Here is a 19,395-nt window from a genome sequence, read left to right on the forward strand (position 1 = left end):
GCCTGAATATGTCCTTCCTCTTCATATGAGACCCACTTGCATGCACAGACTTGTGAAGTCTTTTACCATGTGATGAGAAGAGCTCATGATTTGATCCAATGTATAGAAGTGGATTTTAGTAGCGGGTTTTGAAATAACTGAAGTTCAGGGGCAAGTACCTGCAGTTAAATCCATTACTGATGTTTAATTTCAGCAACCTCTTCTGTTTTTATCTGAAACTTGCATGGTGAGTTGACTCTGGGCTGTTTGCACTCCCCTTTCCCACAGGACAGGGACAATGTAGAAAGAAAGTGAGAAGTTTCATGGATCAAGATAAAGACAGCTCGATGGGTGGAGCAAAAGCTGCATGCACAAGGAAAATCAGGTTACCTGCATCCGGACCAGACCCAGTAGTGGATCATAATGGATTATGCATACATACCTAACTGTATTTCCTGATTCCAAGTTAATTTCTAAAGTATCAAAGTGTAGGCACACCTCAAAAGTTTTTCTCTAGTCGTGATGCCTCAAATGCTGTAATTCACTTTGTTCTCTTCATCATCCTACTCTCACTGCTCGTGAAAATGGATTGAAAAGCCCAGTTTTCATTTTTTCAGACATCTCCCCCTTGACAAGTGCAATCAGTGTTATTTGTTGTTTCCAGGCCCAACAGTTCTGGAGGTTTTTAATACCTTGTTGAAGCACCTGCGCATCAGCGTTGACTTTGAGCTGGGTGACCGGCGCAGTTCCTGTGAAAGCACCACTTTAAGCATAAGCTCCAAGGAGAGTGATGAGAGGATTGTCCAGAATGCAATTATTCAAACAATTGGTGAGTGAAACAATTGACACAAGCTCACTTAAAATTTCTCCCCTTTTCCCTCTTCCCCATTGAGATGATATTGGACCAGCTTGAATCATGAAGGAATACTACCAAGTGTGGTTTCTCTGATTGTGTTTGCCTCCTATCTCAGGCTTGCTTTATGTGTTTGATTTCTGAAAGGTTTTTCTTTTAAATGTTAACTGAACACTTAGCCAAGAAGGTTATGAAAATTAAAAATGCTGGTGGACTTAAAATTAATTTTAATTATATTATTATGTTGCCCTTGAAATGTAGAAATCTCTACCTTTGGTACAGAACTACTATTAGTCCTTCTATGAAAATCACTGCAAATAGTTGTGTACAGTAATACATTTTTTTATAGGTAGTGCTTTAAAATTGATAGAAATGAATGTTAAACATAGTAGCAACAATGACACCTAATGGCCAGTTGTGCTACCATGACTTAACTGAAGTACTTTAATGCACAACATTTGAAATTATTTTCTCAACAGTGTCTCCCCCTTTCTTAGATTTTCCCTTTATGACAGTGATGTTATATATTGGGGTGCATTTATGGTATGTATTCCTTTTCTTAAAGAACAAGGGAGACATAGCTTGAATGTTTGTACCTTTGCTTGCCTTGAAGAGCAGTAACAAGTAGATAGTAGATTATTTCTCACCATTTCAGTAAATTCCCAAGTTAAAATGTTCAACTCCCATCAAAAAAAATCCCACAAACCAACCTTTTGTGAAGCTTCTTTCCACTGAAGTTAATGGTATACTTTTTCATAGTAATAAAATAGAATATCTGGAGTTGGAAGGGACACATAAGGATCATTGAGTCCAACTCTTTGCTCCTCCCAGGACTGCTTCAGCTAAACCATGTGCCCGAGAGCATTGTCCAGATACTGCTTGAGCTCTGTCAACTTTGGTGCTGTGACCACTTCCCTGGGGAGCCTGATCTAGTGGCCAACCTTCCTTTTAGTGAAGAACCTTTTCCTAAGGTCCCATCTGAACTTCCCCTGATGCAATTCCGTCCCATTTCCTTATGTCCTGTCACTAGTCACCAGAGAGAGATCAGCATCTCCTGTTTCCCTGCCCCCCTTGAAGGTGTTTGATGTTCTTAGATTGAGGCACCAAAGCATGGACTCGAGGAGGGGCTGCAGCAGTGCAGATGGGACAGTCACCTCCTCAGCCAGCTGGTGATGCTGTGCCTGGTGTACCACAGGGCACAGTTGGCTCTTTCGGCTGCCAGGGCACACTTGATTGACACTGGACTTGCCATTAACCCAACGCCCCCGATCTCTTTCCTTGGGGAATGTTGGGAATAACAGTGTTAGCTCAGTTCCCTGGATGTGCTGGCACTGGGTGGCAGCTGTTCCCACTGGAGCTGTGTCTGGGCAGCTGCTTCACTTGTGGTGGGTGCAGAGCTGGGAGAGGACAGGGTCTTCCGTGAGTGGAAACCATTCCTCCCTGGTAGAGCTGGCAGAGTTGCAGTGCGCTTCCTGCCAGCTGATGCCAGCACTCCCAGATACTTTTAAGGCAGGGGAGGTGTGTGTGTGCCTGACATTTCTCCTGGCCCTGCCCAGGTTCCGCTAGCCACTGTGGCTCTACTGCCGTGAGGTTCCCCTGGTCCAGGAACCCTCCCTGTACCCCATGCTGGAGTGCTCCTCTTTCTGTGGTGCTGGCACAGAAGCTGCTCACCTCATCACTCCCCAAGAACAGCAACAGTCCCAAAATACTTGTATGTCTCTGGGATTTCTGTCCTCTCATTTGTAATATTTATTGGAGACTTAACAGACAATGCTATGTGTCATGAGAAACGCTTACAATTCCTCACTAGGTACAAGTTAATAGACTCCAGATATTTAATTTTTAAATTGTATATTTAGAGGAGGATAAAATTAGGTTTTGGTATTCAAAGATGAAAGTATCATGAAAAAGACTCACTAAAATCATTCAGCAAAAATAAATATGAGATTATGCCCTAAAACAAGTAATATGTTTATTCTTCATCTATTTTGACCTGTTAATATATTCCTTGTATTTTAAAGGCTTTTCTTATAAAGAGAAGGTCCCTATATCTCTTCTGTGATTTCATTCTGTTTTTATTTAGGATTTTTTGGAAGCAATCTACCAGATTACCAGAGATCAGAGATTATGATGTTCATTATGAGCAAAGTACCTGTTTTGGGAACAACTTCACAATCGCTGGATCCTAGTAACCTTGGGTTTGTATATCCTGTATTTTTAAATTTCAAATTAAAAATCTAGATTTTAGGATCCTGATAAATTAAGAAGTGAGGAACATTAAGAAAAGCGAAATGCAAATTCTCACTCCTTAGGGGCTGTATTAAATACTATGCAGAACCAAGACAAGCTCAGTGTCAGCAATGTGAAATCAACCTACAGACATTTTATTGATAAAAATTATCTGATTGGAAGGTCGTTTATTTTTCACTAAAATACTCTTTCTCTCTGCATTTGTACAATTTTTTCTGAAATTATGAACTTTATGGTTGTTAATTCCATAATTTTTATATGTGGGTTTTGAGAATGACAGGAATTCAATTATAAATTGCATAATTTACAAACTATTTCTAATGTTTGTTCTTTTTTTTTTTTAATTCTGTACAAGTTGACTTCAGATTAAGAAATAACTGCAGAAATTCCAGTGAATTTTGGATTTTTCCTATGTATTCAGAAATAGGAAAAAGCTATAAGTGGACAGACTTAATAAACCCACCATTTAAAAGTCACCCTACACTGGATACTCTTCCTTGTAACAGGAATAATTTTGTTCAAAAGACTATTTCCTCAGTTTGGGGAAGTCCCTGAAAGGGCTGCAGCTGTGGTTTCCAGATGTGCACAGACACTTTGCACCACATCCACATAAGTGATCCCCTAATAGATTAAGTAGGAAATCATTGTCATTCTCCAGTTTTTTATAGCTTTTCATACAGTATCCTTGCAGCATGGGATGCTATTCCATGGAAGACACAAGTCTGTGCCAGGCAGTTGTCACTCATTGTGGAGGTATTTCAAGAACCAGTCCATATGAAATTCTCTACTTGGATTAACAGTTGAGGGGGGTGGTTGTTTGGTTTTTTTTATAACTGTGTAATTTTCCATTTATGAGATTCTGTGTAAACATGTGCCTGAGCAGTGTGTTAGTATGATGTGCAGATGTCACTCTGAGCAAAGAAGGCTTTCTGATTGCTGATAAAGTTTGCCATTACTTAGAATTCTGATTTCAGCTGCCCAAGACATTTGAATGATATAGACAGCCAGTGTTGTAGCCCATTAAGGTAGAAGCTTCCACTGTTATGTAATGGCCAACTTTTGTGAAGAGGGTTGATCTTCCTTTACAGTATTTAATGGAGAAAATGGCTTGTACCTTTTTTACTTTCCTGAAAGAGTCTCTGTGAATGGAACGATTTATTCCAAGTGCACTTTTATCTCCTAAGACCTTGCAAGAATAGTGACTGTGTACCTTCAGCTATTCAGCTACTTTTAGTACCTGCAGGAGGGAAATGAAAACGGATGAAGAACAGGTCAAGTAGTGTTTTGTGTACCTTCCTGTGATATGAAAGCTGAGGAATCTTTCAGTTTTTCTTACTGATTTTGCCAATAACTTTGTTTCAGTCTCAAAGTTTTGGGGTCTGGCTTAAAGAAGAAATGTCCACGTTTCTTAAAAGACTCCAGAAGAAATTTTCAGTGCTGATGCTTGTGAAAATAACAAGCTATCAAGCTTGTAGTGGTCAAACATTTTAGAGATTTCTGAATAAAACATTAAGATTTATACCTCCTTCACAAATACCATTTAATTTTTCCTTCAACTGAATGTGCTCCATTTTTTCAGCCTTCCTATAAATGTGTCTTTCAAAAACATTTAATTATTGCAGCTCCGTTGGAAATACTTTCCTTTATCTATGATCATCCAGCATCCCTTCCAAGATTGCTGTATTCACTTGTCAAAAATGGGAATAGTGTCTAGAGTAGAATAATATTTCAAAGATATACAAGAAAACCTAATTTGCAATTTTTTTTCTAATTGTAGAGATTTGGGAACCAGGAGGATTCAAATCATGTTATTGAGATCTTTACTTATGGTAAGCCTTTTGTGATCAGTATAATATGTTATAAACACACAGTGTTTCACTTTACTTATATATTTACATATAAAGTACAACAACGCTGGACTATGAAAATAAACATATATTCATATTGCATAGACCTGTAATTCTGTTGTGTAATATTGTGAAAGCATTTTTCCAACTTACATTACAAACAGAACAAGAAATACATCTCCACCTCTTAGAGCACTTCAGTGAATGTCACTTGTAATTGGATCTGCAGATCCAAAAGAACATCCTACAGTAGGTTGAGTTCTGCCAGCAGTACTGGCTACATCAAAGTGAAATGACTTTCATATCTGAGCATGGAAAAGTGGTAATTAGTAGAATGGCCAATATTTTTAAAACCATAGGAATGGATACCTCAGACACAGCTGTTCTTTCCTTCCTAATGTTTCCCAAATTTCTTGTAAGGTGTGATTGAATTTTTTATCACAAATACATTTTTCAGCTGTAAATCTTCAAAGAATATTTCTGGAAATAGACCCAGATGGTAAAAATCAGAAAGTGGGTAGTAAAGGAGGCTCTTGCCTGTGGAATCCTGGCCTGTTTTGTTGCAGAACCTGAGAACTGTTTAGTGGCTCAAATAGGGGAATGATTTCACAAACTAAAGCAGATGATTGTCCTCCTGGAAAACGAGTTTTTGTCTCTGCTTTGACATGAAACTTATGTATGGTGTTAGGCAAATAGGTTAAACCGTTCTTGGCTTGTCGAAATCTGAAATCTTAGTCTCTGGTTTGCAAAAGAGCAAGGCATTCATAGTTGCAGTTTAAGGATAGGAAACTTGTTAGGAAGGACCTCAGGTGGTCATTTTGCACATAAACATAGACTCAGTTATGTCTAAACTGTTCCTGACAGTATTCATCTCACCAGTATTAAAATTCCATTAAAACAGGTAAGAATAATCATTTTGGGTGCTACATAGCCTGTAAGTTTGCTTTAAGGGAGTCAGAGTGTACATGTGGAAGGGATTTAACATTTTGTACACTGAATTTTGGTTTGCATCTTTTAGAATATGGAAGTAAAATCCCATCATGGCACAGAGGTGTGAAAGTTATTGTTCTGGTGATTAATAAATTAGTCATTGATAAATATTGTGGAAAAAAACCAGCATTGTACATCATGTATTCTTTACAAAAGAATAATATTTAAGAATAATTAGTCCGTTGTCATGCATATACAGACAGACAAGTTAATGCTGTACAGGCAGTTAAAATCTACACTTCATTAAAAGTGTTCTCTTAGATTTGCAGCCTTGCTGCTTGTAATATCAGTAATTTTCCATGTTCAGAATGATTGATCAGATACCTTCTTGTCCCCTGGTGCTCCTGTCAGCCACGTCCCTGGGAAGCCCTCAGGTAAGCTGGGGGCACTGTGCCCACTCAGGTTTAACCCAGAGCACCAGGCACCACCCAGGCACTCACTCACCCTGCCCCAGGGGCATGGGGAGAGAACCAGGACAGTACCAGTGAGAGAAGTGTGTTGAGATGAAGACAGTTTAGTAAGTAAAAAAAGGAAACCAAGAAAAACAAAACCAAGAAACGAGAAAAAGTACAATAAAATAAAACAAAATCCCAGCTGCTCACCACAAGCCAACTGATAGCCAGCCAGTCCCTGAGCAGTGGCAGCCCTCACAAATTGCCTCCTGTTCTGCTGCTGAACGTGACACATTTTAATATGGGATATTCCTCTGGAGGTGTGTAAGCCCTGCTCAGAAGTAGCCAAATCATCTCTGTTACCAGCACTGCTTTGGTTACAAATCCAGAACACAGTAGCACATGTGCTGCTGTCAAAATTACCTATCCCAGTCAAAACCAGTAAAACACAGCTCACATGTAAAAACTGTAAGAGTATGGAATATATATAAATTGTTATGTAAGCCTTGGATGAAAATACTATTGCATTTATTATAATTAAATTTTGAATAATTTTGCTCCCCTCATCCTCAACAGGTTTTATGTACTTTGTAAAATATTTTGAGATTGTAATATTCTGGTAACCTCCATTTTAAGGGGTGGTAAATTTTAAATATTTCTGCCTACTGTAGATGTTCAGCTAATTAAAATTTGAATTAGTAGTTAGGTAGAAGTTTATTTTTCTTTGTGTACCTGCAGAATTTGCTTTAGTTAAAAGTAACTGAATGAGACATGTCAGGGTAGTATTAATTTTTGAAATAACACTATAGCACCAGATTTTTAAGAACGTGATATTTGCTTACTTCATGTTTTGCAATGAAATAGTATCCATAATCTTTGAGGTGTACATTAAGGCCCTGATTTCACATTCTTTATTTCACATGAGCTTACTCTACCATATGTGAACAGCTCATAACCTGAAATGGAAAAATCTCTATTGTAGTTATTGACTGGAATTCCTATCATCTTCAATTTATGCCCTGCAACTTTTCTTATAGGCCATATGAAAAAAAACCAAATCATAAATCATACCTTTATTTTTTGATACAAAGTGTGTTTTTAAAGAAAGGATCCTGAAAAATCCTTTTAGCGTGAGTGACTTAATTTGAAAATGTATACTGACATCCTTCCAAGTTTATACTGAGGTCAAGAATTTTCAAAATTAATACAAAAATTCAATTTGAATCTACCTTGTGGATGCCAAAGCAATCCCACTAAAAAGTGACAGCTGTGATTAATTCTTACAATGCACTAATGCCACATGAATTTTATTTCAAACAATGAACAGGTGACTTCAGGATACAAAGCCACAACAATAAGTAATGCACTTCCTGCCCCCTTTCTGGACCCGTTGCTGTCTCCTTCACTCATGGAGGACTCGGAGCTGAGGCAGCTGGTGCTGGAAATCCTGCACAACCTCATCGATCGGCACGACAACAGAGCCAAGCTCAGAGGGATCAGGTACTGCTCTTCATTTATTGCCTGCTTGAAATTCCAGTGCATCACCTGAATGAAAACTACTGTTGATTGTCAAATGTTTTTGCTAATAGGAATTATTAATGTACTGTTTTGGTAAATGCATGGTGCTCAGTGTCGTTTATTCATGGCAAGAGTTTTACAGGTAAGCCTCAGAGCACAGTACCTTAAAGAATCATTAAAAATATCATAGTTTAGCCATGTAGAAGACAGAATTTTATTTTTATGTTTATTTTATGTTATTTTATTTTATTTTAATTTTTATTTTATGTAGATAAAAAATACATGATTATCATAATCCTCTTTCTGGTTTTCCATCTTGAACTGAAATTTGAATATCCTTGTTAAGCATGGATATAATAAAATGGGAATTGGGTCAAGATCTGTTTGAATAGTTCCTGTGTTCCGCATTCTCTTAATTTCCAACTTTCTTTTTTTGTTCTGAAACAACACATCTCTTTCATTTGTAGAATAATACCAGATGTTTCTGATCTAAAGATAAAACGAGACAAGATTTCAAGGCAAGACGTGAGCTTCATGAAAAAGGTAATAGAATGAAACATCACTTTCCTATCTAGAAATAAGTAACTGAACCAGTGGTTTTGCTTTTCTTCTACAGCTGTGGTTTTGCAACAAGTCACAAAGATCAGTATCAAATTATTGTAATCAAGTTACAGTGATTTCATTGTTGAGGTTCTCTAGATATTTGAAAGATGATTCCATGCAATAAAATTTTAATTTATGTCTTCAGTTAAAACATTTAGATGCATGAAATTAGAACAGTGTATGTCAAAACCATGATTCTGAAAAGACTTCCCTGTTGTTAGATCCCTGCGTAGCATTTAATTTTTGCTTAGTAGCCGTTTTTCACTAGTTTGGCTTTTATTTTGCTGTATTTTTAAACAATTTTGTATTTAGAAATCTTTTTATAGCTGTGGTACAGAGACTTGTGTCTTAGGTAAAGATGTCAGAGAAAGTTAACTTTGCACAAAACAGCTATCTTCTTAAAAGATTATTTTCACAAGACTTCGTACCAGATGACTTCTCAGTATATTTGGCTCTAAAGGAATCCTGGGTTTTTTTAGATGATGCTTAAGTGGAGTGAAATTGCTTACAGTAGACACCTTGGGTTTTATGTGGGAAAGATACATAAAGCTGTTACTATGCTCTGTCATTCCTGACTGTGGTTTATCTGTGGAGGTATGTAAACAAAAACAGAAAATACTGAAGTAGGCCAAAATACTGCATATGTAATAATATGCAAATTAGAGTTGTACAGCGTTCAAGTAACTTTGCAAGATAAAGGTTCTTGCTATAAGTTAGTCCAGTTAATATTCTTCCAGTACATGTTCAACTGGAATAATACAAATATAAAAAATACTGCAACACTGGTAATTATTAGTAATGTGTCTTAAAAAGTGAATTAAATTTTAATTCATTAACTTAATATCTATGATTTAAAGCAGTTTGGATAAGATGTATTTTGCTAGATGAAAGTTGTAGCTGTCAAAACTGAATATTTGAATTGTTAATATTGATCTGAAAAAAGGGGCAGAAGAGGAAAATAAATTCTTCACAGGTCAAGAAAAGAGAATACAGACTGCTAAAAAATCTATTAACCCAGGGAAATGAAGTCAGTCAATGATTATCTGTGTGATACTGTTACTCACCTGGTGTAGATGTGCATATTAGCAGCCTGCTCCTCCCAGATGCTCTGCATAATCAAAGGACAGGGTTGAGGCATCTCCAGAAGTTCATAAATAACTGGATGACCATTTGGGCTTGTTTGATGCTACATGGGGATCCTGAGACAATTTTGTATCACACCCAGGTGGAAGGGAACCAAACATAGGCACAAAATTCTTTGTCTCAGACCAGTTGCTCATTTTATATCTGTCCTTTCTTTGAAGGGAAATATTTAACTTGTTGAATTTTCCAGTCTTCTAGAAAGATACATATTGATAAAATCCACCTAATCATTTATTTTCCTATTTAAGTGCCATTCTTTATCAGTGGGATAAAAAAATTCATTACTTTTATTTTCCAAATATACTGGGTCTTTAAACAGCTAACCTTTATTTTGTAGTAGCTTCTGTGCTTTGCTGATAGCTGTGTTTCCCTATTTTCTAAATACAATGTGGATTTGAGCAAGTCTTTGATTTTAGAAGTAATGAAAAGACCAGCAATGCTATCATTATTTCTTAAGTAAATATGTCCTGTTGGAAAAAGAGAGGTTGAAAATCACTTTTCTGCTTCCTTCTAGAGCTGAATTAATATGTCTGGAGTTAGTCTTTAGATCTTGAAAATTATTTGTGTCAGCTGATACAGACTTGTACCCCACTACAGATTAGGAATGCTGGGGTGGTACTGAGCTCTGTGTTCCATACAGCACCTGCTGCTTATCCTGTGTTTCTTGTGTTTGCATTTTTCTTTTGTGTTGAGGTAATAGTTTATTTACTGAGATTTGCTTAGGCACAGTATCATGAGAAGAAAATCACTTTTGAAGTGGAGAGTCTTTCATTAAATGGCCTGTGTTCTTCACTAGAGCTGCAGCCTCCCTACACATGTCAGTAAATGAGCCCTGCTCACCTTCTGAAACACCTTCTAGCAGAATTTTTTCTTGGTTTGCTCTTTGAGGGGAGTTGCTCAATGAACAAATTTGTTGTCTTCACAAGGATAACACTTGGAGCTCATCAGTTACTCAAATGTTCTTGAAAAATATTTCAAGATTACTTTCTGATTTCTCCTTTTCATAAATGTGCAATTTTTTTTTCTCTAATATTTCAACAGGAAATGAATTCTAACATCTGATACTGTGCAGTAATCATGCAATTCTCTGTATCATCTCTATCTGTACATTCATGCATAGAATAGAACAGTACAGTGTTTATAAAGAAGCTGTTATCAGAAACTTGAAGTCTACTTGATTAATCATGTACTTGTTTCTCTATGTATGTGTACACCATGTATTTTATCCTTTTTTGTTTTTTAATTCTCAATCTAACATCAAAGTTGGCTCTGTTTGGAGTAGAGAGTTGGACCAGAAGACCTTCAAATATCCTTTTTAACCTAAGTTTTTCTATTATTTAATACCCATTTTCCTTTTTATGTCTTTTATAGCATGGTCAGCAGTTGTACAGACACATCTACCTAGGCTGCAAAGAAGAAGACAATGTCCAGAAGAACTTTGAACTCCTGTTTACATCTCTAGCTCTTACCACAATAGAACTGGCCAATGAAGAAGTGGTTATTGACCTCATCCGATTAGCGATTGCCTTGCAGGTATGGGTCTGTGTTGGGTTCATTGACTGACAGTTAAAATATGTAATTGGAGATGTGAAGAACTGGGGAGGTTTTGTGTATTGATCTTCAAATTGGAAATCTCATAATTTGGTCTGAACTTGATTGATCACTAAGGAAGTGCACTTTGTATGTACCACTTACTGATGGGGAAACTTTCTCTAAATGGTTTTGTAACAAACTTCCACAGCATGTGCTGTTCAGGAAAAACAGCAGATGTGGATATTTGTTGAAACATTTGTTAGAATCACTGATACTCATTAGCAGATTGACAAGGTGTTCTCTCAGCCTATGATCTTGTGTTCTGTATAAAATGTATGGACTGTCAGCACCCGGGATGAAAACTTGTGTATAATTAATTGATTGGTTGGGAATAGTTACTAAACCACTCTATTTAATCTTACCTTAGAGTAATATTCTGTCAGTGTTTTAGGCTTTATTCTTTAACATTTCCTTAATAGGTTCAATTATTAACTCATACTTGCATACAGTCCTCAGGGAAACTGGATAACTTACTAAATTTATCTGTGTTGAAATCAAAAATAATAAAGTACTGCTAACATGTGCCCTGGAAATGTGATGAAATCAGACTCTGCATTCCCAGTATATTCTGTCATTAACCTTACTCCCAAATGCGCAGCTGTATTATAAAACATCTGAAATGCAGTGTGCATCCTTAATTTTAAAACATGTCATTGAACCAAATCCTTACTTGGTGGGAATGACATTAGGAGTTTTACTAGAGCAAAAATGATGCAATCTGAATAAACATAGGAGTGCTAATATGCATTAAATAATTCCCTCTGTTGTGCTGTATCCGTGATTCACACGGGTGATCTTTATTATCAAACTGCTGTTTCTAATTTTCCTGAGAAAATGTTAAGATCAACAGGCGGTAAGGACAAGAGACTACCAGTCACTGTACTTCCTGTCTAAGAAGCAGAATTTTGAGTTGAGTAAGTTTATTTTTCTTCATAATGGTTGAATCTTTTAAGCTCTCTAACTTCAGATTAATATATTCCTACTTCACAAGTGAGCTAAAAGACTACAATTTTAAGATGAGAGATCTTAAATCAAATATTAAGTAATAGCTGATAAACATCATATGTCATACATTGTTACCAATGATAAGTTTGATTTCCATGTATTCAGTACAGCCTGCTAACTTTGGAAAACATGGTGCTCCTCCTTATATTTCAGGACATTGCCATCATCAATGAGGATAATCTGCCAATGTTTAATCGTTGTGGAGTCATGGCATTGGTTGCAGCATATCTAAACTTCCTGAGTCAGATGATTGCAGTGCCTGCCTTCTGTCAGCATGTCAGCAAGGTAAGACATGGTTAAATACTGCAGGTCATTTAGAACAATACACAGTCTACTGTAAAATCAGTAAATAACTAGTGTCAGGTGCTTGCTTGTTGTGTTCATCTCCCCTGTTTGTGTCCACTGACATTGTTCTTGATCTTCAGTCTCTCGTGACTTTACTTGCTGACTCTTAAGATTATTAAGAAAATAATCTTCTCTCAAGATACAGCATTTTATTTTGCTTATGGTGCCATATATAAAGATCCAGATCTCCATCTGGTATAAGACTTTACGGCCCCACTGTCTTTGGTAAAATAGTATTGACATGCACAAGACCATGAGAACCAGATTTTTAGTTTAAAGGGTGAGAGCCACAGTCTCTTTCCCTGGTTAAAAGAAATCCCAAATGTCTCATTTGTGTTGAGGTTGATGTTAGTGAAGGTTAGGTGTTGAAGAAAACAACTATGGAACTATTCCATTTGTACTATTTGACATGGGGTTTTTTTTGTCAGGTCATTGAAACCAGAAGTGTGGAAGCAGCTTATTTTCTACCAGAAACAATTTTCAAAGACAAATCCAAGTAAGTAGATACAAAATGGAAATTAGTGGACAGTGAAGCCCCTATTTTGCTATTAAAAATCATACATCATTGAGAAATGTTCCATATGTGAAAAAAATTAGAGGTTTTATGGTGTTCTGGACAGGCAGAAGAATCCCAAGCATTAAAAGCATGTACACTTACAGGGGAAAAAAAAAGTGGGCTTTTTTGTAGTAGTCAGAGGCATTTATAAACAATAGGATGCTCAGTGTGCTAACATAGTGAAATAAATGTTCACTAAATCACAGAATGGGTGAAGCTGAAAGGGATCTTGAGGTCATCTGGTCCAAGCCCCCTGCTTAAGCAGGGTCACCTAGAGCAGACTGTGCAAGACCACATCCAAATGCTTTGGAATATCTCCAGGGATGGAGACTCGACAGCTTCTCTGGGTAACCTGTGCCAGTGCTTGGTCACACCTTCACCTTTGCACAAAAAAGTGTTTCCTGATGTTCAGGCAGAACCTTCTGTGTGTCAGTTTGTGCCCATTGCCTCTGGTTCTGTCACAGAGCAGCTGCTTAGTTCTGAAGCCTTTCCACCCTCCTGCCCTTAAGGGAGCTGTACACTTTATAAGATCCACGTTTTCCTCTCCATGCTGAACTGGCCCAGCTCTCTCAGTCTTCAGTGGAGAGATGCTCTAGGCCCATAATCCACCTTAGTGACCCTGTGGAGCTCTGTGGTGGGCTCCCTACATGTCCTGGATAGCCCAGCTCCTGACTCAGCACTCCAGGTGTGGCCTTACTACAGCTGAATAAAAGGCAAGGATCTCCTCCCTCCACCTCCTGATGCAGCCCAGGATACCCTCAGTCTTTTTTGCCACAAGGGCACACTGCTGACAAATGACAAATATTACAATTAATTAATTACTATTAGTATTACTGTTGCTGTGCAGGTTTTTTTATTTAACAGAGATCATATTCTCTCAAGATGTAGCAGAATAGGTGAAGAACATATTTCAGATAAACAAGAAGTGTTAAACTAATCTAAAATACTGCAGAGGTTTTCAGTGGACTAATTCTAGGTGTGTATTCATTCCTAAAAAACTGACCGAGCTTTATTTCCATCAAATCATTACGATTGATCCTTCTAGGTTGCTCACAGACATTAGAAAAATATTTTACTTAACCAACAAATATCTATTGGTCGACAATAACTTCAAATGTATGTTTTGACAGTCTTCCAAAATCCTTAGAGAAGGATGAAACAGATCTGTTTTTCCTGACAAACAAGATTGCAGAATCATTAGGAGGCAGTGGATACAATGTGGAAAGACTGTCAGTTCCATATGTGCCCCAGGTAACAGGTAAGTGGTGATTAATAGCAACACCACTTAGTACCAGTTATTAAGAATGTTTTCCTAATGTGTTGTGTGGCAGTGAAATGTAATGTGACTGTTTGGCAACAAAACCTAATCAGATAATTTTGTCTTCTCAAGGTGGTTTTTTTTTCTCATGAGCTACTGTATTATTGCAAAGAAGTTTCAAAGATTTTTTTTTCCTTAAGGAATGGAAGTGAGGCAGAAGGTCCTAGAACCTGCTTTGACTCTTTTTAATAAAGTCTCTGCTTCAAAAGAATACCTGTACTAACTTGATCTAGAAAATGAGGAAAGAATACACAAGTCAGCTTGCTTTATCCTTTTCATGTAAACATTGGATGAAAGATATTCCATCCTTTTGCCACACGGTCTTGTGCTGATTTATTTGCCTTAGTTAAACTGCCGATGAGCAGATGTTAATTTAAGCAAGAATGAGATATTTTCCTCCCTCAGATACCTGTGCAAGCTTAGTGTCAGGTAAAAGTGGAAATAATGTGTTACCTGAGGAAGGTTTGTGGGAGTTGGTGCTACACAGGATGAGTGAATAATGTGAGAAGGACTAGCTAGTATGTGACATTTGTGTGGTTTTGGCTTTTAATATATTTTCGACAGCCAATTGAGCAAATCACTGAAAAAAAATTGATTGAAGAATTTGTTCTTAACCATGTCTGTTTTGTGACTATATATAAATGGATTGTAATAGACTAGGGGATACCCCAGCCCAAAGCATGGCCTTTTAAAAGTACCTAGCAGTAAAATGTGATTTCTGTATTCTCTAGCTCACACATGGAAAGAACCAAATACAGATAGTGTATGCCAGATGTGTTCTCTTGCAGTCTGATTCAGAGACATTGCTGCCTACTCTTGAATCTCTCTTTTGGATAGTTATTGTGAGAGGAATCGAGTTCTCCAGACAGCAGATGTGGTTTTGTCCCAAATGCAAGCAGACACATTAGTGATATGTTCCAGCACAGCCACAGTGTCTGTTTTCTGTTGCTGGCTGTCTACTGAAAAGGAAAATGTTCCTATGCTTCTTTCTTCTGGCACCTAAAACCAGTATTGGCAGAAGAGGTGGGCAGCAAGTGAGGAAATGTTACAGGCTTTGAGTGAATGAGAATGGAGTGAGGAAGATAGCCTGGTTTGAAATTTATGTTAAGCCTCTTCTAGAAGCTCAGATATATTTGTACCGAAATGACCTCAGTAAGATTTTCTTGTACACTTTGCTAAAAATGCGTTCCCACACAGGAAGAGATGCAAGTTCTGACATCAACATTAATTGAGTTTAGCTGAAAGTGTGATTAACTGCCTCTGCAGGTGATGAGAAATTGCCATATTTAATCCTTAGTAAATGTGAATCAGATGGGTTCAGGGATTTTGTAATTTTTTATAAAGAGCAGCAACCAAAACTTGTTTCTTGACTGTTACCATAGCCAGTTAAGTTCATGAATCTCTGATCCTGTGGAATATTGAGCTTCCCAAGCTTTTAATTTAACTGAATCAGGACCAAGTGAATATTTTAGAATTTTTAAGTTTTTCTATTTTTGCTGCAATGAAATGTTACATTTCTGCTATTATGATTATAATGCTAGAATGTAGTGTTTTGAAAGAGATCATTAATCTTAATAAAGAAACAATCGCTTTTTTTGTATATTCCTGTGAAACCTAGGGTTGAACCCAAAAAGCCAATAAATATTTCATCCTAATTATTTCTACTATTTCCAAATATCAGTGTTATGATGCTTAACAATGACTTATAGAACCTAATTTTGTCATCTTGATTTTGTTTCATGTCTTGATACTTCTTAACAACTTAGAAAGACATTCGTATTTGCAAATTTTTATACCCGTTTCTCTTTCTTACTTGAGGGAGAAAACTAATTCAAAAGACTTTCAGTCATTTTTTGTCTACATATATATATAGATTTAATTTGACTCTATTTCCATCAGGCAAAAAACCTCATAAATGCAAACACAAGTCAAAAGGTAAAAATGAGCTGTAGGTCAGCCTGGTCTCCTGCCCTGTGGTGTGTCCCTATAGGATGTGCAGTCAAACATGCATTTAGAAGGCCTAAAGACCTTTAGGCCAGAAATTGTGTTGTACTTAGTGGATTTAGTGTTTCCTTATGCTTTTTTTGTTTCTCCCCTTGACATGTCTGTAGCAATGTTAGCTGCTGTGGGTTTGCTGTTGTGTTTGCTCATTATTTTGTACTCTACCAAAAATAGTTTCCTGTTTGTTTTCCTGAGCAGGTAGTAGAGCCATAGGTATCATTTTTGTGATGGTACTAATTACCTCTTTGAGTGACATTACAAAAGCCTGTAGAAAGTTGGAAGAAGCCCTCAGTTGTTCAAAGAATGATGATTCATCTTAATCACTGGCCATTCAAGATGACTGCACAAAGAATAGAGTCTTTCACCTAGGAAAAGAGGCACCTTAAAGATCATCTTGTTCCAAGCCCCCTGCCATGGGCAGAGACACCTTCACTATCCCATATTGTTCAAAGCCCCATCAAACCTGGCCTTGAACACTGCCAGAGATGGTGCAGCCACAGCTTCTTTGGGCAACCTGTGCCAGTGCCTCATGGGAAAGAATTTCTTCCTAATATCTAATCTAAATCTACCCTCTTCCAGTTTAAAGCCATTGTCCCTTGTCAAAAGTGATGGAGCCCACCTTGGTCAGTGAGGTGACGCACAGAGCTGCTCCCATTGCCCAGGCAATGGGGTCAAGGCTTCTGGGACAGCCTTGGCAGGGGCTGGGCCAGTGGGGCTCCATCACTGTCCTCGAGCTCCTGGGCTCCTTCATGTGTGTGGATAAACACTGTATTTTATAAGAGAAAAAATGGTAATTGTCACAAATATTTACCCACTTCATATGTTGAAATTAGAGATAAATGGGCATATTTGATATGCAAGTTTAGTGAGGCATCCATTACAAAAATGAATTCTGTCCAAAGTAGTCCCTAAAATGTATCTCCTGGTGTTTGTGTGTCAGTTCTAGAGAGAGCAGCAAGATGGCAGCAGAGATGTGGTTTTGTTGGGTGTTTTCTCTTGCAGGCTGAAGTGCTTTCCTCAGATTTGGAATATACTGGGTCATGTACCAGTGAGCCATCAGGGATTAAAAATTCAGTAAATCCTTCAGCATGCCATTTCAAATTCTCAGGGTCTCTGAGAACCTGGCAAATACTAGTAGAATTCAGGTGTTTTTCACTAATCTTGTTCTTTCACTGCCTCTTGATCTTAAAATGACATTTCATTTATGTGACTCCTGAAAGTTATTTCTTGGTTTTTAAAAGCTGAGCATGTTCAGCTCTGCTGGAATGGATTCTGTTTGTTCATGCTCAATATTTGCACTGCAAAAGCACTTTGCTTGGCTAGAAGTAGTTTAAACAAAGGTTGCAGAAGAGCCAGCATAAATTGCCTTGTCATGGGGGAGTTTTACAATTTTTCTCTTTTTTTTAGTATCAAGTGCCTGTAGCTGCTTCTGACTGCAGTGCAAGTCATCAGATAATAATAGCAAGGTCCAAATGGCTTGATCTTTGCTAAAATCTAAAATGTGACATTGCAATTCATGGTTTTGTAAATGACACACACAGTCAGGCCACTCAAGTGTCTGTTTGCCAGAGGATCTTTGTGAGAAGTCTTAAAATGTATTTTTACTGTTCATTAAGATCTTTTGTTAATATATTAAATGTCAAAAATGGGAAAACACTAGTGGTGCAATGTCCTAGGACTGCAGTCACAGAAGGAGATTCCATCAACTGATGGATCATTTGATCATTATCTCCTTATGCATTAATTAAATTGTTTTGCTTCTTTTAGTATCAGCACAGTTGGTCATATTCTTACAACTTTTTAGGCCAGCTGGACCTGCTAAAATATTTGTAGGAAGTGAGAAATTGAGAGAATTTTTTTTCACCCAGTAGATTTTTAGACTTGCTGAATATGGTACTTGTAGCAACAAGAATAAGGAAGGATTGTTGTTCATTTCCATTCAGAAATCTTTGTTTCTTCTGTCAATGAATCATATTCCAATAAGCCCTTTTCTGTTTCAGAATACCTTAAAATTAAGACATTAATATTTCAATTTCACAATAAAAAAAAGGCTTTTGTAAAGGATTTTACAGCTGTGTATCATCATGTGCTCTGTTGTTATTATGCATTTGAATAAGACATCAGTTTTTTAAATTCTGGACTTTCAAAGGAAAGTTGAAAAGATCTGTAATGAGAGGAGGGAGGGACTATGAAAAGGTTATTTTTCTTCATGTTTAGTAATTTAGAGTAGTAACTCTAAATGTATCATTTTTCACAATTCAAATGATAAAATAGATGATCTTGGGTTAAACAGGCATATGGAAATAAATCTGCATCTGATGGGTAGAAATTTGACTGAACATGTTTCAAGAGTGTTATGCAAAAAGTGAAATAATTTCTTCTTATGGTAGATGAGGACAGACTCTCCAGGAGGAAGAGTATGGTGGACACAGTGTCTCTTCAGGTGGATATTCTGTCTGGCTGCAACATAGAGGATAAGGTATGAAAATCACAGATTATTTTAAAGCAGCATTTTGAGTGGTGGGAGAGGGGAATGTAATTGAAGTATTCCCTTGAAGTCAAATATCTGATTATTCTAGCAATATTAAGTATTTTGGGGGGTTTATTTTTTTAAGTTGAGTATTTGCAGAAATGTGTTGTCAAAGACACTCTTATTGTATAAAAAATTAGAAAATATAAATAAATAAAAATAAAATATAAAAATAAATATATTATTGTTTAAAAGGGTCAAGTACTTGTCACTACAGTTTTTACAGATAGTACTACAGATTATGGTTTAGCAATACATTTATTTACATGGTGAACAACTGGTATTTTATGAGTAAATATTCTAAAATGTTTTCTTTGCCTTTTGAGGGATACAATAAATTTCAGCATCTGTATCCCTGTATCATTTGAAGTATTTGAGAGACTTGTTCAACAGCCTGGGGCTGTGAGATACAAGCCTAGAGAAATAGAAGCCTGGTGAGAGACCTGCAGTCTCTGAGTGGGACAGGTAAAGA

At 37.1% G+C, this 19,395-nt stretch overlaps 1 protein-coding gene across 5 annotated transcripts in view; it reads left to right on the forward strand.

The window, feature by feature from the left end:
* EFR3A (EFR3 homolog A) overlaps positions 1 to 19,395 on the forward strand; it is a 71,861-nt gene that overhangs the window by 43,702 nt on the left and 8,764 nt on the right. For all 5 annotated transcript variants that reach the window (XM_005425707.2, XM_031060878.1, XM_031060876.1 and 2 more), the window contains 10 exons: positions 644 to 808; positions 2,916 to 3,030; positions 4,860 to 4,911; positions 7,639 to 7,811; positions 8,297 to 8,372; positions 10,947 to 11,108; positions 12,327 to 12,458; positions 12,947 to 13,014; positions 14,205 to 14,332; positions 18,784 to 18,872. In XM_005425707.2, the coding sequence (XP_005425764.1) occupies positions 644 to 808; positions 2,916 to 3,030; positions 4,860 to 4,911; positions 7,639 to 7,811; positions 8,297 to 8,372; positions 10,947 to 11,108; positions 12,327 to 12,458; positions 12,947 to 13,014; positions 14,205 to 14,332; positions 18,784 to 18,872 (1,160 nt within the window). The remainder of the gene's footprint in view (positions 1 to 643; positions 809 to 2,915; positions 3,031 to 4,859; positions 4,912 to 7,638; positions 7,812 to 8,296; positions 8,373 to 10,946; positions 11,109 to 12,326; positions 12,459 to 12,946; positions 13,015 to 14,204; positions 14,333 to 18,783; positions 18,873 to 19,395) is intronic.

Source organism: Geospiza fortis, unplaced genomic scaffold (genome assembly GCF_000277835.1).
Source record: "Geospiza fortis unplaced genomic scaffold, GeoFor_1.0 scaffold94, whole genome shotgun sequence".
Taxonomy (NCBI): Eukaryota; Metazoa; Chordata; class Aves; order Passeriformes; family Thraupidae; genus Geospiza; species Geospiza fortis.